The sequence below is a fragment of the Pantherophis guttatus genome, chromosome 3, assembly GCF_059756535.1.
Source record: "Pantherophis guttatus breed Tessera chromosome 3, ASM5975653v1, whole genome shotgun sequence".
NCBI classification, from domain to species: Eukaryota; Metazoa; Chordata; class Lepidosauria; order Squamata; family Colubridae; genus Pantherophis; species Pantherophis guttatus.
Window position 1 is genome coordinate 119924743 of NC_142065.1, and position 25686 is coordinate 119950428.

At 39.1% G+C, this 25686-nt stretch overlaps 1 protein-coding gene across 9 annotated transcripts in view; it reads right to left on the reverse strand.

The window, feature by feature from the left end:
• The window catches only part of ANKHD1 (ankyrin repeat and KH domain containing 1), a 165294-nt gene that overhangs the window by 50998 nt on the left and 88610 nt on the right, over nt 1-25686 (reverse strand). For all 9 annotated transcript variants that reach the window (XM_087891231.1, XM_034411667.3, XM_034411663.3 and 6 more), the window contains 8 exons: nt 15250-15389; nt 15026-15137; nt 14482-14627; nt 12893-13035; nt 10906-11119; nt 8725-8900; nt 6229-6391; nt 827-922 (listed from right to left, as the gene is read on the reverse strand). In XM_087891231.1, coding sequence (XP_087747357.1) covers nt 827-922; nt 6229-6391; nt 8725-8900; nt 10906-11119; nt 12893-13035; nt 14482-14627; nt 15026-15137; nt 15250-15389 — 1190 coding nt within the window. The remainder of the gene's footprint in view (nt 1-826; nt 923-6228; nt 6392-8724; nt 8901-10905; nt 11120-12892; nt 13036-14481; nt 14628-15025; nt 15138-15249; nt 15390-25686) is intronic.

Genomic DNA, 25686 nt, shown 5'->3' on the forward strand with positions numbered 1-25686 from the left:
TTGTTCTGGCCGGTGAGAGCTGCCCTACTCTTTGCATGTTCACCACCTGCAAAGTTGCAAGTTGCACGTACCTCCCTCTACGGTGATTTCCAGCCCCACCACGAGCTGCCTGGCCGGTCCCATAATCCAGAGCTCTAGTCAGTGTCAGTTTTGGAAGCCATATCAGGCCGGAAGCTTCCAAGCTGCCACCTTCTCATGTATGGGAAAATAGGAGGGGGGATTTATTTGAGGGTTTTGTATTTAGACAAAATAGTATTCTTCCTGTCGGTCAAGGTCAGGATGAGCCTGCATCTGGAGAAGGAGTGGTTGGAGTGCTGTCTCGAGATGGAATGGATAGTGATTGGAGCATGTGATCGACTGATGAATGAGGGGGTGGTTTTGGGGTTTTTGATTTACTGAGGGAAAACCCGGAACTCTCAGATTCAGGTTTTCCCAAGATGTGCCAGTATACCTACTCTAATAAATGGAACTATGAGAAAATGCTTGCCTCAGACTTTTTAATTGGAGCAGAGGTTTTTCTGGAACGCTGATACCAGGACTGGCCCATTGGTCATCCCATAGCAGCTCCTCCACCAGGGTGTGCTGTGGACCACCAACATTTTCTTGCGGACCACTAATGGTCCATGGACCTCCGGTTGGTGACTGGACTAGAAGACTTCCAAGGTCCCTTCCAACTCTGTTCTTCTGTTACTTCATTTGAAAGAGATTTTATTTTTTATCTTAGCTAAATGATAGCAGCAATGCAAAATATTGCTATACAAAACGTATATTTTACAGGTGAAGTCTCAAGTTATCTCAGTACAATTACTAGCTTCTTGGCACTCACCTTGTCTGCTATAGTTGCTATGTACCTCATGCATTCAATATCCGAAGGAAACTGGTTAACCTCTTTCACCAAAAATTGAACTACTCTCACATGACCCTAAAAAAGAATGATTTAATTATATGAAATTGGAAGCAGTTCTTCTGTAACACTTATAATATCATACTAGATTGTGCCAATTTAATATATTTCTTTTATTTTGAGTACTTTTTTTCTGCAAGAGTAACATATCAACTTTATAGAAAACGAAAGTCTCTTATTCTACACATAGAAACTTGAATAGATAAAGAACTGGAGATTTATGCAAAATTAGAGTATTTCCATACATTATATAGAATTGGATTATCAGGACATAATACTATAATGTGCTATAACATTCTCAGTGAAAGACCCAGAGATGTATTAGGATTTTCTCAATAACAAGATCACACTAATATTTTCCAAAAGACAGCTTGTCTATCACTATTTATTTATTTAAATAAAGCTCCTGGAATAAAGTACAATAAACACATAAAAGAAAAGAAATACAGGTAGTCCTCAACTTAAAACCATTTGTTTAGTGACCTTTTGAAGTTACAATGGCACTGAGAAAGGGGTTTATGATCGTTTTTCACGCTTACAACCATTGCAAAATCCCAGGGTTACGTGATCAAAATTTGGACACTTGGCAACTGGCATGTATTTATGATGTTTGCAGTTAGTAACCATTTTACTAACTTAACAACTACAGTGATCCACTTAACAACTATAGCAAGAAAGATCATAAAATGGGGCAAAATTTATTTAATTTGCTTAGCAATGGAAATTTTGGGCTCAGTTGTTGTCATAAGTAGAAGATTACCTATAGTACAATTCAAGTTAAACATATCCAAACAAATGAAATAAAAATATAAAATAAAAACAATAGGTAAAACATTTCAAATGAGAAGTATGACATATCTGAGAGTGAAACAGATTGTTCTGATGCACTACAGCAGGAGTGTCAAACCCGATTTCATTGAGGGCTGTATCAGGGTTGTGTTTGACGTTGGGGGGCTGGGGTGGGTGTGGCCAGCATGATGTCAGTCCTGCCAGGGGTGCCTGTGGTGGCCTGAGTGCTCTGCCAGAGAAAACGGGCAGCGCCAGCCTCCTGCAACACTCTGCCAGCAAAAATGGAGCTCTGTTTTCCTGGAAGAGGCACTGCAGGCCAGTCCTTCGCAGTTTCCAGAGCAGCCCCACGGGCCAGATCTAAGCACCCATAGGCCAGATCCGGCCCCCGGGCCTTCAGTTTGACACCCCTGCACTACAATGATGATGTTACCTAATCTGGTAATGCAAAACGGCATTGGTCGCGTTGGTGGAGGATCTCTGGAGGGCTCGGGACAGGGGTTGTTCCTCTGTCCTAGTCCTATTAGATCTCTCAGCGGCTTTTGATACCATTGACCATGGTATCATGCTGCAATGGTTGAGGGGGTTAGGAATAGGGGGCACCGTTCTGCGGTGGTTCTCCTCCTTCCTCTCCGACCGCTCGCAGTTCGTGTTGGCAGGGGGGCAGAGGTCGACCTCAAGGCGTCTCGCATGGGGAGTGCTGCAAGGGTCGGTCCTCTCGCCCCTCCTGTTCAACATTTATGTGAAGCCGCTGGGTGAGATCATCCGTGGTTTTGGGGTGAAGTATCATCTGTACGCTGATGATACTCAGCTGTACATCTCCACCCCAGACCACCCCAACGATGCCCTTGATGTGATGTCCCGCTGCCTGGAGGCCGTGCGAGTCTGGATGGGGAGGAACAGGCTCAGACTCAACCCCTCCAAGACCGAGTGGCTGTGGCTTCCGGCGCCCCGATATAGTCAGCAGGTGCCATTGCTGACTATTGGGGGTGAATCTTTGCCCCCCACAGAGAGGGCTCGCAATCTGGGTGTCCTCCTGGACGCACGGCTGTCTTTAGAAGAGCATATGACGGCCGTGGCCAGGGGGGCCTTTTATCAGGTTCGCCTGATTTGCCAGTTGCAGCCCTTTCTGGACCGGGACGCCCTGCGCATGGTCACTCACGCCCTTGTTACCTCCCGGTTGGACTATTGTAATGCTCTCTACATGGGGCTCCCCTTGAAGAGCACTCGGAGGCTCCAACTGGTTCAGAATGCGGTCGCGCGGGTGGTTATGGGCGCAACTCGCTGCGCCCACGTGACACACCTCCTGCACGAGCTGTACTGGCTCCCAGTGGTCTTCCGGGTGCGATTCAAGGTGTTGGTTACCACCTTTAAAGCGCTCCATGGCATAGGACCCGGGTACCTTCGAGACCGACTTCTGCCACCAATAGCCTCCCACCGACCAGTCCGCTCCCACAGAGAGGGTCTCCTCAGGGTGCCATCGGCCAAGTTATGTCGGCTGGCAACACCCAGGGGGAGGGCCTTCTCTGTGGGAGCCCCAGCCCTGTGGAATGAACTGCTCCCGGAAATACGTAAGATCTCCGACCTCTGGGTGTTTCGCTGCGCACTGAAGACCCTGTTGTTCTGCCAGGCAGAACAATAGGAGTTACTAGGAATGACTCAAGATGACTCTCAGATGGCTGTAGACCTACCTGATGAGGAATCTTAATTGATTGCAATTCTTGGTAGGAGCATCATTTCCTCTCGGCTTTCTGGTTTTTAAGCCCACCTTGGTTTTAACAGCATGATTTAATATTTCTTTTTGAGATTTATTTTTAAATGTTAATTGGTGTGTGATTTAACGTATTAAATTAAATTCCTAATATGATTTGATTGCTTATTTGTACCCTATGACTATCATTAAGTATTGTACCTTATGATTCTTGATGAATGTATCTTTTCTTTTATGTACACTGAGAGCATATGCACCAAGACAAATTCCTTGTGTGTCCAATCACACTTGGCCAATAAAAATTCTATTCTATTCTATTCTATTCTATTCTATTCTATTCTATTCTATTCTATTCTATTCTATTCTATTCTATTCTATTCTATTCTATTCATTCCAATTCCAATTCCAATTCCCAGATTGAATGTAGTCTTAGAAAGACAACACTTGGAATACTGCATCCAATTTTGGTCACCACATTCCAAAAAAAAGTATTGAGACTTTGGAAGAAGTGCAGAGAAGAGCAACAAAGATGATTAAAGGCCTGGAGACAAAAACATACGAAGAATGGTTGCAGAAACTGGATATGGACAGTCTAGAAAAAGAAGTACTAGGAGTGACATTATAGCAGTGTTCTAGTATATGAGAGGCTGCCACAAAGAATTTATTTTCCAAAGCACCAGAAGGCTAAGGGCCTTGGTAGAACAGTGGTCTAAAGCACCCTGTTATTAACACAGCTGCTTGCAATTACTGCAGGTTCGAATCTTACCAGGCTCAAGGTTGACTCAGCCTTCCATCCTTTCTAAGGTAGGTTAAATGAGGACCCAGTTTGTGGGGGCAATAAGCTGACTTTGTATGAATATACAAAAGTATGAAGGCTATTACTTAACGCATTGTAAGCCGCCCTGAGTCTCCGGAGAAGGGTGGCATATAAATCAAATTTAAAAAAAAAAAAAAAAGGCAAGACAAGAAACAATGGATGGAAACCAATCAAGGAGACAAGTAACCTGGAATTAAGGAGAAACTTCCTAACAGTGAGAACAATTAACCATTGGAACAAAAGTTGTGGGTGCTTCTTCACTGATGAAGAAGAGACTGGACAGCCACTTGTCCAAAATGGTATAGAGTCTCCTGCTTGATCAGGGGGTTGGACTAGAAAACTTCTAAGGTCCTTTCCAGCTCTACTCTGAATTGAATACTGTATTATTCTAACCCATTGCAGTGTTTTACATGAATTTCCTGTGCTTTCTCTTACTGCTTGATAACTGTCATAAATCATTTTAGTTTTGCTTTGCCAGCATGGAAGCAATGGTATTTTTTTGGGTAGTGAAAGGGATTGGTAATGATTTGTGTTTCTACTGGACTTTCACTACAGGGATTTTGTAATTTATTTACTTCTAAAATTAAATATTTATTTAATTTTTGATTTTTCCTTGTATCTTTTTATTACAGGGAGATCTTTTCAATGGTATTTGAGCTCGTTATAGTGTCTCCTCTGTCTCTGAAAATTGTTTATGATTGGCTGTAGAAGTTTAATACAGAAGAATCTTGAACTAAAACAAAATGGAAACAATAAATTATCTTAAAGACAATTAAAGACAATTGGGGAAGCCTTGAAAACAAAATGCTTTTCAACTTACAAGACCTATTTGAAATTTTAGTCAAAACGTTTGGTAACACAACAATGGTTTTAAATCAACTTAAAGATGATACTCAGATGCAAGCAACAACTGTCGAATCCAAGATCGGATGGATTGGAACTTAATTTGTTGCTGGCATACCCGAAGCAGGAGTCTGGTTTGAAGGCAGGTTGCTTGGAGATAACTGAAGAGTCTATGGATCTTAAAGACTCAAAGTTAGCAGAACTGATGATTGATGAAATGGATTCTTTCAATAAGACTGATGGAGATTGGGGAATGGTCATTATATTTAACTGGAAAACAAATGTTAAGAGACGTGTTTCAATTTATAGGAGAGCCTTTGATTTTGGGGAATGGAAAGAAATTTTTGGGAAAAATCCTGATTAAAACTTTCAGGAGATTTATTATTATTTAAGGTTTAATCTTCAATTTGATTTAACAGTTCAACTGCTAACCAAGAACCTAAGAGCTGCTAAGGTAACATCTGAGTGGGCAGGCATGTCCGAGAGTAAGGTGGTTTTTTGAAGTCAGAATATTCAGGTCTAAGAAGTTTTAAATTTCCATGTATCTAGGCAACCTCTGGGGTATTGCTCCAAAGATTCCTATTACTATTGGTGCAACCATTGATTTCTTCTTTCAGAATCCTTCTCCTCCTTCTTTCCCTTCTCTTCTTTTCTTCTCTTCCTCCTCCCCCCTTCCAAATTAACATGGACAAAGTATCTAAGAACTTATTATTATTGCAGTATTCCCATGGTCATGCGATCAAAATTTGGATGCTTGGCAACTGGTTCATATAAACTGGCTTATATTTATGCAATGTCCTGGGATCATATGATCATCTTTTGCGAACTTCTAACAAGCAAAGTCAATGGGGAAGTCAGAGTCACTTAACAAGCCTGTTACTAAATTATCCACTGCGGTGATTCACTTACCAACTGTGGCAAGAAAGATCATAAAATGGGGCAAAACTCACTTAACAACTATCTGGCTTAGTGACAGAAATTTTGGGCACAATTGTGGTTTTATGTTGAGGATTACTTGTACATTTAACAATCAATGAGATATGAAATAAAATGTATGCAATGACCTAAAAAGAAGTGTGTAATAGCAATTAAGATTCAGTAATTCAAATATTTGCAGTTCGCCTCAATTCCAAATATTCCAATCTGAAAACCATCAAATAAAATTACCTTGCGAAATGCAGACATAAGGGGTGTGATTTTCCGATTATCTGCAGCATCCACATCAGCTCCTGCCTGCACAAGTAGCTGCACTACATCAAGGTGACCACCATTTGCTGCCAACCAGAGTGGTGTGTTTCCTTTCTTATTGCGAACATCAATATGTGCTCCCCTAAAAGGAAATAAGATTTTATTGGATTAAATAATTCATATACCAGTTGAAATTAAATTTTACTTTGCAAAAAAACAACATCAATGGCACCTGGTTAACATTTTTTTTTTTTTGCTTTAATTTATATGCCGCCCTTCTCCGGAGACTCAGGGCGGCTTACAATGCGTTAAGCAATAGCCTTCATACTTTTGTATATTTATGCAAAGTCAGTTTATTGCCCCCATATTGCTTTTAATTATCAACATATACATGCCACAAGAAAAGATTAGAAATAAATATTTCATGTGTTTGGTCTAATGGTTAAGGCATCAGGCTAGAAAGCGGGAGATGGTGTGTTTAAATCTTGGATTTAGGCCAGTGACTCTGTCTCAGCCCAATTCAACTCATCTCACATGGTGGTTGGTGTAGGAAAAATAGGAGAATGAAGGTGTGTTGAAAATTTGTTACCTTGAGTTATTTGTAAAAATAATAAAGGCAAGATACAAATAATAATTCAGATTTGTCTCTAAACTATACTTTTTTTTTTTTAAATTTGATTTATATGCCGCCCTTCTCCGGAGACTCAGAGCGGCTTACAATGTGTTAAGCAATAGCCTTCATACTTTTGTATATTTATACAAAGTCAGCTTATTGCCCCCACAAACTGGGTCCTCAATTTACCTACCTTAGAAAGGATGGAAGGCTGAGTCAACCTTGAGCCTGGCAGGATTTGATCTTACTTTAATTACAGACAGCTGGTGTTAAATTACAGAGCTCTGTCTGTTGAGCTATCCAGTACTCTTTCAAAAAGTACTGGGGTATTAGAATGTAAATGAAAAGTAAATTACGATAACTTAAATTATTTAGATCTGATTATGGAAGTCAAACTAATGAATGAAGAGTATGATTTAATGAAAATTTAATTTATGAGAATAACCCACTTCTCCTACAATCCCCCTATAATAAAATTCTGATTAAGATGTGAATTATAAATATATATTGTTAACAAGATAAGAATAATTTTGAGAAAGATATTTAATAAATGAAAGAAAGGTTGGGGTTGCTTGGACACAGCAGTTCCCAACTTCCTAACTTGAGATCATTAGTCTGAAGTGCGAAAACTGATTTTCCCTTCTTCTACCATCTCTCAGTTTTAAATTAAATTGGGCAAGGGGAAATGATCAATCTCTTCAATGAGGAGATAAGGCAGGTCAATAAAGATGGAATAAATGAAGGAGGTTTTGTGGCTCCGTTGCCTGAGCCTGGGCTATCGACAGATGCAGACTCTAAGAGTGAGGGGGAGGAGTTGGCAAGGCCTCCCTCTCCAGGACCCTCCTCTCTGGCAATGCCTCCGGAGGGGACCGAAGGCCAAACGATAGGCTCAGAGCCAAGCACGTCCCCGCAGCCACAGGTGGACAGCGACGAGGAAGATAAGTGCTGGCTGGACCCTTGACAGAGGCGCAGAGAGAAGCGTGCACAGCAGAGGGGAAGGCGTGCCAGAGATTAGCTGAGTCACTGGACCACACCCCACAGGGTATAAATGTGGGTGTGATGGCCGGTTCAGTTTGTGACGAGCAAAAACTGGAAATACTCCATGATCTCTGCGTTACTGGACTTTGCCTGCTTTATCGGACTGCATTTGGACTAATCCTTGTATTATTGACACTCTGCCTGTTTTATCGGAATGCTGCAGTCTAATCTTTGTTTTGTGTGAGTAAAGTCTGAATTGGCAGCTAGCCACTGGGTTGCTGCCAGCTTTATCATCAAAGAGTTTTGTCGTGTGGTTTATTAACTCCGGGGCATCTGTGGGTGTGTGTGCGTGGTACGGGGACAGAACAGGAGGAATAAAGTGCCTAGCATGCATTGTACCTTTGAAAAAAAACAGCCACTAAACAAATTACATTGAAAACAAAAACCTGGGAAATGGTTTTAAATGGGAAGGGCCAATAGTTACAACAACACAGAAACAAACCCCAAATGTAGGCCAGCTGAGGCAAATTTATTACAAAAGGCCTCATTTCTAAACAAAAATAAATCTGTTTGCGTTTGCCCTATACAAATGGTTTTTTGGCCAATGGTGGCACAGAACATACTTGCTGAAGAAAGTTTTGCTTTTGCCAAGGTGCAAGGGTGCTCTGACACACAAATTAAAGGACAAAACCTAGAAAGGCAACAGCAATAATGACAAACATGTGAGGGCAAGGATAGAAAGCATGGGGGAGGATACACAAAGAAATGCAAATTTGCCACTGAAGTTAAGCAGTAGAAGGGAAGAGCAGGGCCAGATCAGACTGGTTGGGGGGATTGCATGTAGTTCAAGTTGTGCAATTCTAATATAACAGAAAATACTATACCGATTAATCAGGAGCTCACAAAACTTGTAGTGGCCTTTATCTGCAGCAATAGTTAAAGCAGTGTCTCTTGAAGAAGGCACAGGAGGAGCATTGACATCTGCTCCTTTATCAAGAAGAACTCTTCCAACTTCTGCATAACCTCCTGATGCAGCTTCCATGAGAGGTGTGAGTCCAGTCTGTTTAAAATAACTTGCTTGAAATTCAAACTTATATGAATAAATTACTACTAACTCTTTTCAATTCCAAGTCCAAAAACACTTCAGTCCAATCAACATTAAAAGAGGATAGCTAAACTCTTTCATAATACTTTCTATCTATTACCTGCATTATTTTTGTTTTGGAATATCTATAACACAGAACAGAAAAATCACTCTTCCAAAGCCTCTACAGAGCAAATTAAGGAAAATCCCTCTCTTCCTCGAGTTCAGTACTCGTGTTTCCCCAAAAATAAGACCGGGTCTTATTTTCTTTTGGGCCCCAAAATAAGCACCAGGGCTTATTTTCGGGGCGTGTCTCTCTCCCCCCCCCCTCAATGTACAGGAGACCCACTTCTGCTTGCTCACAGCGGGGCAGGAGGCCATGCAGTGTGCCAGTGCTGCCATCATGAGGCAGGGAGATGGAGCTGCACCATGCATGCATCGGCTTACCTCAAGGCCCCTGCCAGGCCACACACACACTTCGCAGTGGCGGCTCTGGCAGCTCTATCCAGCAGGACCCTGTGTGGCTGCTGGTCCACTTCTTCTGCTTGCTTGAGGCCTCAATGGAGGAGGCCAAGTGATGCGCTGGTACAGCATCCATGAGGTGGGGCAGGGGGTGGTGGAGCTGGCTTACCTCAGCGGCCCCATAGCCAGGCCATCCACACCCCAAAACCTGCCTTGCCTTGCAGCCACGGCACCAGCACAACACTCAGGCTCTTGCTCTGTTGCAGCCTCAAGCAAGCAGAAGAAGTGGGCCAGTGGCCACGAGGGCTCCTGCTGTACATGGCTGCTGGTGCTCGTGTTGTCGCTGCAAAGCAAGTGTCATGGTGTGGATGGCCTGGCTGTGGGGGCCCTGAGGTAAGCCAGTGCAGGACGCGTGAGGCAGCTCCACTACCACCCCGCCTTGCTGCTGCAGCACCGCAAGCAACCAAACAGAATGGGCAGGTGGCTGGCTGTCCAGGCTCTTAAGTAGGGCTTATTTTGGTGGTAGGACTTATATTAGGCGCACACAAAGAAACATGCTAGGGCTTATTTTTGGGATAGGTCTTATTTTCAGGGAAACAGGGTATATACCTGGACAATACTCCTAGGTGTATTGAAAATGCCAGAACCTTGATAGACCTTCCCACCAAAAGCAATGTTATATAATTATCAGCCTTTTATTTAATGCTGGACCTTAATCCAGATGTCTCCTAGAAGGAAGTCTCCTGGGATCTTGAATCAGTGGGTAAATTAAACATGAAAACCATTTGCTTCTCAACTAATGTAGAGCTCTGAGCATTATGTTTTATTATGTTTTCTAAGCATTTACAAGTAGTGTTTGCTGCTAAAAGTGCACACATAATCTCCTTCCATAAGTGTGCATGAATATTGCTAGAGGGTAAATAATGTATGTATGTATTAGATTTGTGTGCCATCCATTTCATCTACAGATGATAAAAGAACGTCTATGAAAAAATGCATATGTTATGCATTGTTGGGCCTGCTGCAGAACTTGTCGGTCAAGGAATTCCAGCTGGTTGTGTTCAGGAGAACAGCCTTTTCTGCTATTGCTTTTGGAATATTGTGCAGTGAAATTTACCTCCAGCCCCTGGGCCTTCTGGAAGGGTTTTAAACTTGGCTCAACCAATTGGGCTGAGTTCTTATGGGGGGAAGGGCATGCCATGCTGGAGGTGGTTAGTAAATTAAGAAAAGACTACACCTTCACCCTGTTATATATTGGCTACTTTGTTGGTAATTTTAATTTTAATATTTATTGCTTTAATATTTTATACTGTGGGTTTTATATCGTGGGTAAACTGCCTATGGGCCTCCCACTCATAGTCCTATTTGTTTAAATCACTCCATATCCCCGAGGTCACTCAGGTGAACCTCTCAGGTAAAGTGACTGGCAACTTTCTTTTGACAATCCCCAATTTTAATTTTTATTACAAAATCATGCTCATCAAAGTTCAACTGAGAAAGAAATCTATTGATTGCTTACCTTTGCCCTATGTTCAACATTGGCTTTTCTGTCCAAAAGCAGACTGACTACCTCTGCTCTGCCCTGGAAGCAAGCTAAAGTAAGTGCAGTATTCCGATTGGTTTCAATCTGGGCATTAATATCAGAACCCATATCAAGCAATAGTTTTACTGCAGGAACATGACCGTTCATAGCTGCCAGCATCAGGGGAGAAATGCCTAATTTACTCCCAGTCCTAAAAAAGAAAGCCAATAAATAAAATATAACAATGGCATAATCTAGACAAAATGTAGAGGAAAATATTTCTTCAGTATAATTATTTTATGAAAAGCTGAGTAATAAAATTGTGTAATAAAATACATCCTCATTTCACTGCTGGAAAGTACACTATATAAAAATCAGCTAAATTTTAAAATATAAAGTAACAGAAACGAAGAACAAAAAGCACTTGAAATATGCTAAGAATACTAGCAACATACAAGTACTGGATGGAATTCTGAAAATCTTGGCATAGCATATCTACAAATCACAATAGCAACTAAAGATGGCTCCATGGAAAGTGGAGTCAAGGGCAACAGTTGAATGAAGAGCTAGTGAGTAGCAGTGGTTCTTCAAAAATACCTCTTTGATCAAGGAGAGAACACCCAGAGGTACACAGGCAGTTAGTTGCTCCTTGTCAAAAGACTGCAATAATTATCTTGCTTAAACTGAAATCCATGTCTTGGAAAGGACACTGGGTTCACATATTTTCTGTTCTAATTGCTTTGGATATTACTTGTTAACTGTTTTGGAACCTTTGGATCAACAGGTTTTACAGTAGCGGATGAATTTCCTTCCATTTTTAGTTACAGAAGTTTTAAATTTAAGTCTAAGGACTTGAAAAAAAAGAGAATAAATAGCAAAAGGGTGATTAAAACTTTGATTTTAGAAGGTTATGAACGGACTAAAAATTCAGATAAATTTGAAATAAGAATCTGAGATTAACTATGATGAATTCTTCCTGTGGGGATTTTTTTTTTCAAAAAACTTCTTTTTTGAAAAAACACTGATGCTTTAAAAATTAGTCACTAGTAGGAAGTCAAAGAAACTAATGATTACAATTAAAGAACATTCAAATTCAACAGAATGAAACAAAACATTTTAATGTTGGACATTTTAAAGAATATTGTTGAACAATGGACTCAAATTAATTTTAAGAGTGTCTCCTTCTACAGTCTGCATTAAAAAGTTATTAATGGAAGAAGAACAGGTTTTATCTGGCAAGACTGAGATTGATTTGAAAGTAGATTTGAAAATGGCAGGTTTCCAGAATCACATGGAAAAAGATGTTGCACTGGACATACAAAAGCAATTGGCTGATGTCTTAATAATTAAAAAGGATATACAAATAATCAATCAAGAGAATGACCTGGATAATTTTTCCTATATTGGCTTTATAAAAGAGGCTTGTTAAAACTTCAAAGAATTTTGTGAGAATAGGCAAAAAAATCAAGTTCAAATTATTTGAAGGGAATAAATCATTAGAAGCAAAAGGAAGGAATATAAAATTGATTTATTTGATTAAGGCTAAAATAAGTATGTTATCATCCCTGGTAATTCTTAATGGACTTTTGCTGACACTAGGACTAAAATGCAAAGATTTGTGGATTTGTTTATAGATAAGAGATGGCATATGGGAATAAGAGATCATTTGTTCTACTTTCAGAGCATTTAAGTTACTAAAATATAATGAAGGGAAAACTTATTTTTTCATATATTTTTATTATATTCTTATTTTTCTTTTTTCAACTTCTATTCTGTCTTTCATATTCTTTTGTTTGTAGTTTGCACTAATATTTTATTACTGCAATTGTAATTTTAAAAAATAAAATTACTATTTTAAAAAAGGTCATCTACAGATCAAGTTTATTCAGTATGTCTGAATGGATAAAACCAACAAATCTATGGAATTCAACCCTACTTTATGTTATATTCATCAGAGAATCCAAAATCTTTCTAAACCAATTACCTTGAATTAATTTCTGCTCCAGCATTGAGTAGTATCTTAATAATGTTAACATAACCACCAGATGCAGCAAGACTTAGAGGAGTATAATCAGATACATTTCTGTGTTCTTTGTTTGCTCCTCGTGCTAGGAGAAGATCTACCACCTGAAATATCGAATATTATTAACACTATCAGAAATTGACAATAGCATCAATGTGCTCTGGATAAACATTGAGTTTTAAATCTGGCAACAAACTGCTCCAGAGCATAACAAAAGTATGGAAAAGGTCATTGAAAAATTATGATGTATATATAACATTAAATAGTAAGTTAATCATGAAAGCCATGAAAGCCAGCTGGGTGACTTTGGGCCAGTCATTCTTTCTCAGCCCAATCCATCTCAGGGTTGTTGTTGTGGGGAAAATAGGAGGAGGAAGGTGTGCTGGGTTTGTTTCCCACCTTGAGTTATTTGTAACAATAATAAAGGCAGGATACAAACAAACAAACAAACAAACAAACAAACAAACAGGTTAAGGTCAAATCTTTACTTTTCATACTTCTGCCTTACTGAATTCCTATTCTATGAATAAAATTTTAAATTTACATGATTATAGAATGGACTGCAGGACAGTCTTTTTTAAAATAGCTGCAAAATATGTGCAAGAAATCAGTCCTAAAACATCGGAGACTCATATTAATCTGAGAAATTACATGGAATGTACAATGCTCATACATTCCATGTAATTTCAGAATTAATTGAGGTTTCCCAATCTTTTTGGATTGGTTGGCAGATCTGAAATTTTGAGAACTCACTGTTGTAGTCTTGCAATATGGCAGCAAGGGAGGGATTGCTAAATCATAAAATGGCTCCACAGAGACCATAACTAATTGCAAAACACTGAGTAACCAGAATGCCACTTTCTATTCCTTAAAAGAGTCCTCAACCTCTTCAGCTCATTGACTTCTTTCATGAAATTTCAGATTGTTCATCGATCCCCAAATGTTTATTATATAAAAATAATTTAATAAACACTATCTACACTGTAAATAATAACAACATCAACCCCTTTGATAGACCCTTGGGGCTGATATGGACTATTTTAGAGGACCCTAGACTAACCCCCTCCTTCAGTCCTATTCACCTGGAGGGAGGATGCAAGTGGAAACAATTAGAAGCTTAACACATAACTTGCATCCAGCATTTTTATATTCAAAGAATGTTTTTTGTTTGTAGCATGTCAGATTCCCATTTAAAAAATAAATAAAATGGTTATAATAAAATTAAAAAGTGAAATAGAGCAAAGAACTTGGAGAGCATTAAGGGAAGCATCTGTGAACAAGCTGTGGATACAGGAAACTGTTTATATTTGAAGCATACAGCATATGTGGATATATTCTAAGATGATGATGTCCACCCAACCTGGGTGGGTTTGGAGAATCAATACATGCTTTCATAATTTAAGAAATGCAATAACTATAATATGCAGTAAAATACGGTACCAAATGAGGAGACATACTATGAGGATGCTAGATCCTGTTCTTCCAAACTATGACTATAGTAGTTAAACAGAAACATATGTAAAGTTGTTTTTTTAAATGTTAACACTTACTTCTTGACGGCCACCAGAGCATGCTAATGAAAGTGGTGTGTCCTTAGTACGCTCAGACTGGGCTTCTATGTCTCCACCTTTATCTAGAAGTATTTCTACAACACCAACATGTCCAGCAGTTGCAGCTAAAATTAGTGGTGTAAACCCTAACAGAAATGATTCTATTATTAGAAGCCATTTGGAAAACAAGAATCAAAGTTAAGTTATGCTGACAGTAAAACCAGAGTGTTTCAAAATTAGTAATTCTCAATACAGTAGCAATCAAGATCACTACATACAAAACTGAAATAAAAGTTCTGAGTTTGTGATTGAACATTTGGGAGAAACAGAAGCAACATGTTTTTGAAATCCTAACCCATTTAATTAAGGCTTGAAATCGCATATAGAAAAAAAGATTTGCTGCCCAAATACTTATCATCAGCTAGGAAAAAACACAAATGTTGCGAGTCATCAGAAAGTTATGAAAAACCAATGGGATGCTTGATTGGATATGCCTAATTTCAAAATAAAAGCAATGATAAATAGCAGCACTTTAATAACTTACCCTTTTTGTCTCTATGTTCTATACTGGCACCTCGGGCTATCAACACAGAGACAAGTTCTTCATGCCCACCAGCACATGCAAGTGTCAGCGCAGTATCATGATTACTCTCCGTCTTAAGATTGGAAAAAATGCATTTCAATTGTATTAAATTGTGTTATTATTGTGTAATTTAACCAAAATAGTTTTCAAATGATATAGCTATATCAGTAATCAACATTACTCACATGGGCATCAATATCAACAGAAGGGTATGTAGGAACCACAGACTGAGAAGTCATACTGAGCGTTTGTGAACAGGACTCAGGTGTAGCCGAATCCATGACATGTGAGGAATTGGAGCCGGTAGGCACTCTGCTATTGACAGCTGGGAAGGAAAAACGACATGCTCAATATCTCTTGCATGAAGAACATCTTTCAAAGAGACTGACATGTTTTGTTATTATATTCATGAATCATGTTAAAGAAAATACAAAACCACCCTCTTGTTCCTGAAATGTGTAAGAAGGAATTTTAATTTAACACTCTAAATCAAATGTCCAAATAAAAAAGTCAGGGAAATCCTAAAAAGCGTGAGTGGTATAAGAAAAATCTGGACCATGCCTGTTTATACTTAGTGACTGTGAAACTATCTTGTCCACATTTCAAACAGATAAGGAATATATTTTATACATACACTTATGTATGTGGCCATCCACTTATTTTATTTCCCAACTCCTGGCTCACTTACTACAAATAATACAAAATCAGGCTATTGATAGTAAATGCCAGGTGTGTTTCCAGTGAGACCTCTCATCATCATGACTTGCTTGTGCATGTGCATTTATTTTAAATTTAGTATTATTAAAACCAGGTTTGGCAAAAGCAATGATCTCTCCCTCTTACAGATCTATCTTTCCAGGTTTCAAATCCTTTTATCAGATGCAACTGGGGAGGGGGAATGGAAATAAAAGCAGCCTGCTTATAACCAGGGACTTTATTCCAGAAATAGCAATTTGCAAATGTTTGGTTTACTGAAGTCTTCCAGAAAATAAAGCAGTAGAAAGACACACCTAGAGTATTGTTAAGGGAACATGAATCCAGGAGCATGGTACAAACTGAGTATGAGCTTAGTCTGTGGTGGTAAGGAAGGAGAAGCCTAACTACTTATCTTCTCTCATTGCACTGATAGGTTATCACTCAACTTACCTTGTTTAGATTGGCCAATTGGCTACTAGGGGTTCTCTAATGGTTTATGTGGTATAGCTATGTTAAGGCTATAGCCCTTTGCAACCTTATATAGAATGAAATGATCTTGCTAGAGTGTCTCATGCTCTCACCACCATCCACTTGGACTGCTGTTACATATGCCACATTAGGCTATTTTTGAAGAACATTCAGAAGACTCAATCAGTCTACAGTGCAGCAGCACATATGTTAGTAGTAGTTGGTACTATGACCAAGTGACATCAATATGCTAAATCCCAGCTGCATATTAGCTTTCATGTGCAATTCAAAGTTTTGTTTTTGACTGTTCAAGTCCTGCTTGTTGCTGAGTTATCTCCAGGATTGCCTTTCATCCAATCTTGACCTGCCTGCTATGAAATTTCAAAGAGAATTTTCTAATAATTCCCTACTTTTTTGGAGTAAGCTCTTAAGACACTATTTCTCTGTCATAGCATTGGCACTTGCAAACACTTTTCTTCTGAAATACATGCTTTCAGAAAATATTAAAAACTGAAATGTTATAAATCCTGATTGTGCCATTGGATCTTGATGGTTCCAAAATATGTGGAAGGCACCAGGTTGAGGAAGCTACACATAATCCTTGACTCATGACCACAATTGGAACCATAATATCATCACTGAATGGTCATTAACTGAGATGTCATATGACTGCTTCGCTTAACAAATACAATTAGGAAACTCCCAGTTGCAGTCTTTAAGCAATCTCACGTCATTGAGAGGAGTTTCAGATAAGGAGTATGTAGTGCCTCAGGGAAGTGAGGGAGGCCCTGGGAGGCCAGCACTGTCCTTGTCAGAACTGCCATCATAGGCTTGGCCTTCACATTCGCTGCCAGACTGCCATAGTGAACTATGGAGGGAGGAGCTGGTCAGGAGGGGAAAAGACTAATCCTCTTCTAGAGATGAGAGGGAGTCCTCTTGTTCTCAGGAGGTTGGCCGAAATCATCCGTGCCAAAGTGCTGCTTGGATTTCAGCATGGAGCTTTTTTAGCCAGTCCCAAGAAACATGAGGGAGTTCTCTTAGCAAGCAGCAGCAGCTTGCAACGTTCCCTGCCAGCATCCCCATTGAACTTTTGGGGAAGCTGGCAGGGAAGACTACAAATAGATTTTTGTAGTAGATCCAGGGAAGGAGTTGGGGGCAGGTCTTGAGAGCGTTATCTGGGAAGAGTTTGACTCTGTGGCTCCTGAGGACGTGGACAGGATTCTGGGCAAGCTTAACACTGCCACATGTTTATTGGACCCGTGTCCCTCCGGGTTGGTACTGGCCTCCCGGGAGGTTACACGAGGCTGGCTCCAGGGGATTATAAATGCTTCTCTGAGTGAGGGTATCTTTCCCGCTGCCTTGAAAGAGGCGGTTGTGAAGCCCCTCCTCAAGAAGCCTTCCCTGGACCCGGCTATATTATCAAATTATCGTCCAGTCTCCAATCTTCGCTTTGTTGCGAAGGTTGTTGAGAGTGTGGTGGCGCGACAACTACCCCGATACCTGGATGAAGTTGTCTATCTGGATCCGTTCCAGTCGGGCTTCAGATCACGATACAGCACGGAAACGGCATTGGTCGCATTGGTGGATGATCTCTGGAGGGCTCGGGACAGAGGTTGCTCCTCTATCCTGGTCCCATTAGATCTCTCAGCAGCTTTTGATACCATCGACCATGGTATCTTACTGCACCGGCTGGAGGGGTTAGGAATAGGGGGCACCGTGCTTCGGTGGTTCTCCTCCTTCCTCTCTGACCATTCGCAGTTTGTGTTGGCAGGGGGGCAGAGGTCGACCTCGAGGCACCTTATTTGTGGGGTGCCGCAAGGGTCAGTCCTCTCACTCCTTCTGTTCAACATTTATGTAAAACCGCTAGGCGAGATCATCCGTGGTTTTGGGGTGGGTGTTCATCAGTATGCTGATGACACACAGCTATACATCTCCACCCCAGACCACCCCAATGATGCCCTTGCTGTGATGTCCCGTTGCCTGGAGGCTGTGCGGATCTGGATGGGGAGAAACAAGCTCAGACTCAACCCCTCCAAGACTGACTGGCTGTGGCTTCCGGCGTCCCGGTATAGTCAGCTGGTACCATCACTGACAATAGGGGATGAGATCTTGCTCCCCACAGAGAGGGCCTGCAACTTGGGTGTCCTCCTGGATTCACGGTTATCTTTAGAAGATCATTTGACGGCCGTGGCCAGGGGTGCCTTTTATCAGGTTCGCCTGATCCGCCAGTTGCGTCCCTTTCTGGATCGGGACGCCTTGCGCACAGTCACTCATGCCCTAGTTACCTCCCGTATGGACTACTGTAATGCTCTCTACATGGGGCTCCCCTTGAAAAGCACCCGGAGGCTCCAACTGGTCCAGAACGTAGCCGCGCGGGTGATTATAGGCGCAGCTCGTTACGCCCATGTAACACCTCTCCTACGCGAGCTGCACTGGCTCCCGGTGGTCTTCCGGGTGCGATTCAAGTTGTTAGTTATCACCTTTAAAGCGCTCCATGGCTTAGGACCTGGGTACCTACGAGACCGTCTTTTGCCACCAATAGCCTCCCACCGACCAGTTCGTTCTCACAGGGAGGGACTACTCAGGGTACCGTCAGTCAAATTATGTCGACTGGCGACTCCCGGGGGAGGGCCTTCTCTGTGGGGGCTCCAACCCTTTGGAATGAACTGCCCCCGGAGATACGGAATATCCCTGATCTCCGTGCTTTCCGCCGTGCCCTCAAGACCCTGATGTTCCAACAGGCAGGGCTAAACATATGAACATGTGAATGATTTTTTAAATGTTATCTAATTCTGGGTTTTATTTAATTGACCAAACTAAGTAATAATTTTAATTAGCAATTTTATGATGTTTGTGTGTCTATATTTTTCTTGACTGTACACCGCCTTGAGTCCTACGGGAGAAAGGTGGTATAGAAATATAATAAATAAATAAATAAATAAATAAATAAATAAATAAATAAATAAATGGTGATCACATGATCCTGGGGCACTTGGAATCCAGTTAGCACCCAGATTGCAATCCCAATGGTGAAGAGAGGCTAAAACAATCACAACTTTGGGCAATGGTATTAAGTCCCTTCGTTCAGCACTATTAAAACTTCAAATAGTCATTAAGTCATTACCTGTAGTACCACAGGCACACATGAAATAAGAACTTAGCTCAGTATAGCAGCAAAAAATGTATAAACCAGATATAGGATAAAAATACTGCATATATGACTAAGGGATGAATAACACAGAATTACGATGTATTGTAATAATTTGAACCATTTTATCTCAAAGCATTCAATAAATAGATATCTGAAAGCACCATCAATGAAAACTGGCAAACTATTTCATCTACCTACAGGTGGTCCTCAACTTATGACCATAATTGGGATGCTACAATTATCATAAATGCAAGCCAGCTATCAAGCACTCAAATTGCAACTGTGTGACTATGGGGGTAGTGCAACAGTCATAACTTCAAGGACAGGTCATAAGTAACTTTTTTCAAGATTGTTGTAAATTTGAACCACTGTTAAGCAAACTATCATAGTCCCATTGGATTCCAGTACAGAGGAGGAGGAGTTGGAACTAGGACCATCTGATGGGGATGGCAAGTCTCCCCTGGAATATCTGGAGAGTCCAAGGCTCCTCCGGCTTTGGGAAGATAGTCAACAGGACAGGGAGCTGCTTGCCCTCACAAATGCAAGGGAGGATCAGCTGTAGGCAGGCAGTAATGATGAGGCAGCAGATTCCCTCTGATGAGGAACAGCTCTCCCCACACCCCGATCCGAGGGCATGGAGATAAGGTCTGCAAGGCTTCTGGTGAGGAGGCTACCCTGCTCTTCTTCACAAGGAATACCTGGCTTGAGATGATTTAATCAGAATCTGGGGGAGGATGTCTTTGTCAGGAACGATTGTTTTGCTTTGACACTTCCCTGGCCTTTGTAAATTCTGCTTCAGATGTTTCTGCCTTGTGGACTTCAACCTTGCTTGTGGACTAGAGCTTGTTTTGTGAACTTTGGATCTTGTTTTTCGACTACGATTTCCTCCTTGCTTTGTGAATCGGCTCTGGTGACTATTGGCTTTAGTTTGTGGGACTGTGTTGCACTGACTGTGGGTGGCTGCCTTCAGGAAAGTTTGGGGTGGAGTTTTACTGGCTGTTGTAGGGCCATTTGTCCTGAGATAGTAGCTCAATAAAGGACTTTATTGAAGCCTGCATCTGCCTAGACATAGGAACAGTCATGTCAAGGACTACATCAAAAGGTTCTGCTTATGTCCAAATTGTTATAAAGTCACAGCAGATTTTCTCACAAAGCATTTTCTTCATTTCTTAAATAATGTTCATTTAAGCAGGCATTTTTATAGTTCACATTTTTGGATTTGAATTAGATGAAACTATTATCCTGAATCATTTTAACTTAATATAATAATAATCACGATAAAGCAAAAGTGTTAATTGCTTATCCATTGCTTCCTCCCAAAAGTTGTGAAAATATTCTTTCAAAATCTGACACAAAATTCTGTACAACTAAAACACAAGTGGAATATGGTGGAATGCATGAGAAAACAAGCAATAAATGTCATTGCAATTCAACTATAAACACTCTATTAAAGACATTTTAGAGATAAATTGTGTCCAAGTCAACATTAAAAATGTATTAAAATAGAGATCAAGAACAAATCTTTTTAAGAAGCCAAAGCCATTTTACAACACATATGACTGAACCCCAATTAGTTTGTAGCAAAATGTTATTTATTTAATTTGCTATTATAGCATACCTGATTTGTTGTAAGAGTATAACAGGAACGTCTACATCTTTTTTCATTTCTAATGCATATACAAATATTCAAATAAGGTTCATAATATTGGCTGTCAACAGTAGTTGACAGGACAAACTTAAATGTGTAACTGATACCTATTTGTGAGTTTTATGCTGCTGAACTTAAGAATTCAATTAGTTTAGCAGATCAAACATTTGATTTCAAAATGTGTACAAACATCTTAAAATTGAAATCCCTAAATCAAGTTATTTTAAAATTTAAATACTTTTGTGTTTCTTAAAAAAGTTAAGAAACTGAGTTATTTTAACAAAGTTTTGAATAAAAAACTATTCAAGGAGAATTAAGATCACTATCTACCCATTAGAAAATTGAGTCACAAAAAGTTGTTGGACACTTGTTTACATACCACTAAAGCCTTCCATACTGTTTTCTTTAAACTATTGTTTTATGAATTCTTCTCAATCCATCTTGTTCACATAATAAGAATGCATTAGGTTATGTTACAACTGTTTCCTAATAGCATGGTCTCATTGTATCACCTCTTTTTATTTTCTTTCACTGCACTTCGGGAAATGGGAAGTCTGCAGCCCTTTCCCAAACACTTTGGAGATGCCAGATGGATTACTCTTTCTTATGGAATTATTTTTTTCATATTCTCCATTAATGAATATAAGTGGCTACAATCAATCTTATGTAGGTTGTCCCTCGAACTGAAGTCTGACAAGGGATTTGAAGGAAGGGAATGGTATCAAACACATATTTTGTAAAAGTAAAAACCAGGGGAAAAGCAGAACTATGTTAGATAATTTAATTTTGATTTCCCAAATTGACACTAACATAAAAACAGTAAATATTAGGTATACAAATAAATTTGCTATTAAATAGTAAGTTCTGCAAACAAATGGGCTGCCTAAATAAAAAGTTATTTCTATTCACAAAACTGTTCCTGAATCTGTTCAGCTGTTAATATAAGGCTCTTATAACAATATCTGTGCTGACTCAACTATCTGGCATATGGAGACAACTTTTTATTTCAAAACTCCCAGATTAGGAGTATTGAAAGAAAAAGAGTTGCATTTGGCAGCCACACTTTCAGCATTTAGAAAATCTGAATACTGCAATGGGGACAGCAGGAAATGTGGTCACTAAGTGAGGTGATCAGATTAACTGACCATCACAACTTACAACTCTAATGGCCAGGCTCTGTAATGGTCATAAATCGAGGACTACCAGTAAAACTTTTAATTTTATCACAGCATAACTACATGCACCACACAATGTCCTTCCTCTTGAAAATAATCTTTAGCTGTAATAAAGGCCCTGCAACATTACAAATATCTTATATGCAGAGACCACAAAGAAGGTAGCTATATTCCGTGAGAAATTTTGATACTCACGCTTTTATTGCTTTCTAGTATAATTAAAGAAAAAAGGAGAAAATGACTGAATAGCCTTATGCAAATCACTAATCGGGGCTGATGTGATGTGAGTCGTTTTTCTTATTTCATAGACCAGTAACCCATTTTCATCAATTTGATTGTTTATGAAGCATATTAAGCGTCACACTCCCAAAATGGGTAGACCTCAAAGTTGGCTCAACTATAGGTTGGAGATTTTAAATGAGCAAATTATATACTTTAAGCTTTATAAAACTCATTTTGCCCTTAATATTCCCTTAAACTTTAAAATCTGGTCATGTACCATGCTTTCCCATAGCCTTATTAAATAAATACTATAAGCAAATTGCAATATAAAAGTAAGTATGGGTCTAAGACCCATTTTGCATACTATCCCGAATCTCAGATGTTATGAAAATGTTCTTGTCCCAACAAAGACAATTAAAAGACACTTTTACGGAATATTACAGTCTCATGAAAGGAGGGCTTCATTCTGAAAAATTGCGATATGGCGTCTTATAACAAATGTATTTTGGGGAATGAACATATTTTTGCATCAATAAAGGGGGAACTCCTCATTTGGAACATGACTTCATTTTCACATAGCCAACAATAGTAAATGAGGAAGTGGTGAACCTTGGAACTCCTCTCTGAATTGAGAAGAAGAAAAGGGATCACCCATAACTTTGCTTCTTACAGAATCTCTATATGAAGAGATTGCAAATAGTGATTTCCAGACAACTCTGAGAACTGAAGGAAAATCATTGCCTAAGGTGCAGTTCGGCACCTTTAAAGAGACATTGGGTTTAACTTTTCCCCCCTTAACAACTTTAGGAAGCTGCTTATTATGTTTTTTCTAGATGTTTAGAAGTTTTGGAAGGACAAGGTTTATTTTACTGGGAGAATCTCCTATCTTAGAAGAAATAAGTTTTATGTAGGTTTAAGGATTAAACAGCAAATAGAATGTTGATTCTGAGGCTAAATGGACTTGATGGACCCTGTGGGTGTTTTAACACTTAATAAGGAATATCTAAAGATTTTGAAATTAAAATGTTCCTAGTTCCGGTGACCAGCTCAGATTGGATCCTGCAACATTACACTGGGACATGTATATTTGCCTTCATTTTGAAATTAATTGTAAGAAATCCTCTTGTGGGAAAATTTTGTTGATTGGAAGATAAACAGATAAGAAGGACCTTGAAGGTTGATTAGAGGGAATTAGAGAGAGCTAAGAATTACAATTAAAGGAAAATAAACCATGAATTCAACGGTGCCATACTATCTGACTACAGAAGAAATTAAGTGTTTGGGAAGAATTTACTCAAAGATTACTTACAAATTTGTCTGATACTGTAACAGAGGATATAGAAAAACAACAGAGGGTCAAACTTATTTGAATGTGGATTTGGATTTTTTAAAAATGCCAGATTATAAAAGTGAAATGGAAAAAGATGCTGTGAATCTGAAAATGGATTTAAAAATACTAGAATATAAGATTGATGTGGAAAAGATGGATTTACAAACAAAACCAACTGGTGTCTTAATAATTAAAGGGGATATATTAATAATAAAACAGAGGAGTGGACTCAGAAAATCTTATTTTGGATTTACAAGGGGGATGTGTTAAACTAAACAAGCTGTTTTGGAGAAGAAACAAAGAGAAAATGATAAAAAATTATTGGGGGACACAGTTTGATGGGATTAAAGAACCAGAAAAGTAAGCAAAGAATTTGATTCATTCAATCTTGGTTAATATGTTATGTTGTCTCATAGCTATTGAACTTTCTTTTTTACAAGGACTGAATGACAAGGCTTTAAAAATCTGTTTATAAATGGGAAAATATTTCTTTTGCTTTATTGCTTAAAGAAAGTGATAAATTGGATTACAAAATGGATTTATTTGATTGGGTTAAAATATATACATTACTATTTCTGGGAGCTCTTAAGAGACTTTTGCCAATTAGAATTGAATGATGAGGTTTTTTATAATGTCATTATTGATAATGAATGAGACATACTTTTTTATTGAAATACTGGAGAAGGTGTTAAATTACTGAAATTATTCTTGTCTGTAGGGAAGAGGGAGTTATCTTTTATATATATGTCCCCACTGTGACTCTGCCAGGATAAAGAGAAGAAATCTTTTTCTAACTAATCAACATTTTGAGGCCTTGCCCAAGAAGCTGTGATAATTCTATTTTCTGATGAGAACACTGTTGCAATGGTAAAAACTTGGGTCAGCAACCCCAATACCTTAAAGAGTCCCCCAATTTATCAAGAAGAATGAAGAGTATCTTGGACTATGAGGAACCATGCTGACTTTCATATGGGTATGCTAGGCACATATTCCATTTACAATGGCAAGATAAAATCTTCTCCCTGAACTTTATGATATTCTAAATGGTTTTGTGCTAGAAAGGTTGGTCAGCAAACTGACAAAAAGAGCAGTGATTCTGAATTTAATCTTTCGTCAACTTTTGACCAGTTGCTTAGTGACTTACCTGAAAATGGGCACTTACGAACTGGATCTGAAGTTCCAACAATTCCCCTGTCATGTGATTGAATTTATGTGCTCAGCAACATGGCCACATTCATGGCCATTTGCAGGGACTTGTGGTCACATGACTGCGTTTTACTATAGTTTTGCATAAAGCTGGTATTTCCAGTTTTCAAACAATGAGTTCACTTAATGAATGCAGTGTTTGCACTTAAGATTGCAGTGCTCATTTAACTGCTGCAAAAAACATTAAATTGGGTTGGTCATGTGATTGACCCATTTTATGATTGTTATGACTGACAACCATAATGAGTAGGCTCCATTATGGTTGTAATGCAAAGACTACCAGTAACAGAATGGAATTTAAAAATCCAAGGGATAAAAATCTCAACAATGGGAGTTATTCAAATCCACAATAATACCTCAGCAATAATGTATAGTTTAAGTGAGAAAAACTTTAATAAATCATTAGGATTAATAAGCGACCTCAAAATGCCATAAAAATGAAAGTCTACTTTTATAAAATAGAAAGTTTTCTAAAGAAATGCAGGAACCAGCTAATGAGGAATGCAAAAGAATAAAATATTTAAGGGCAATACTGCAAGAATATTAAGGTCAATACATTTTTAAATACATAATAATAATAATGGAGGCACAGGTCAAACAAAGTACTGAAGAAGAAAAGTGTAAATTGATTATGAAAAAAAAAAGCCACTGATGCCAGTTAAAAATTGGAATTTACTAAATGCAGAGGAAATAAAAAATGAATATTGAATAACGTAATAAAAACAC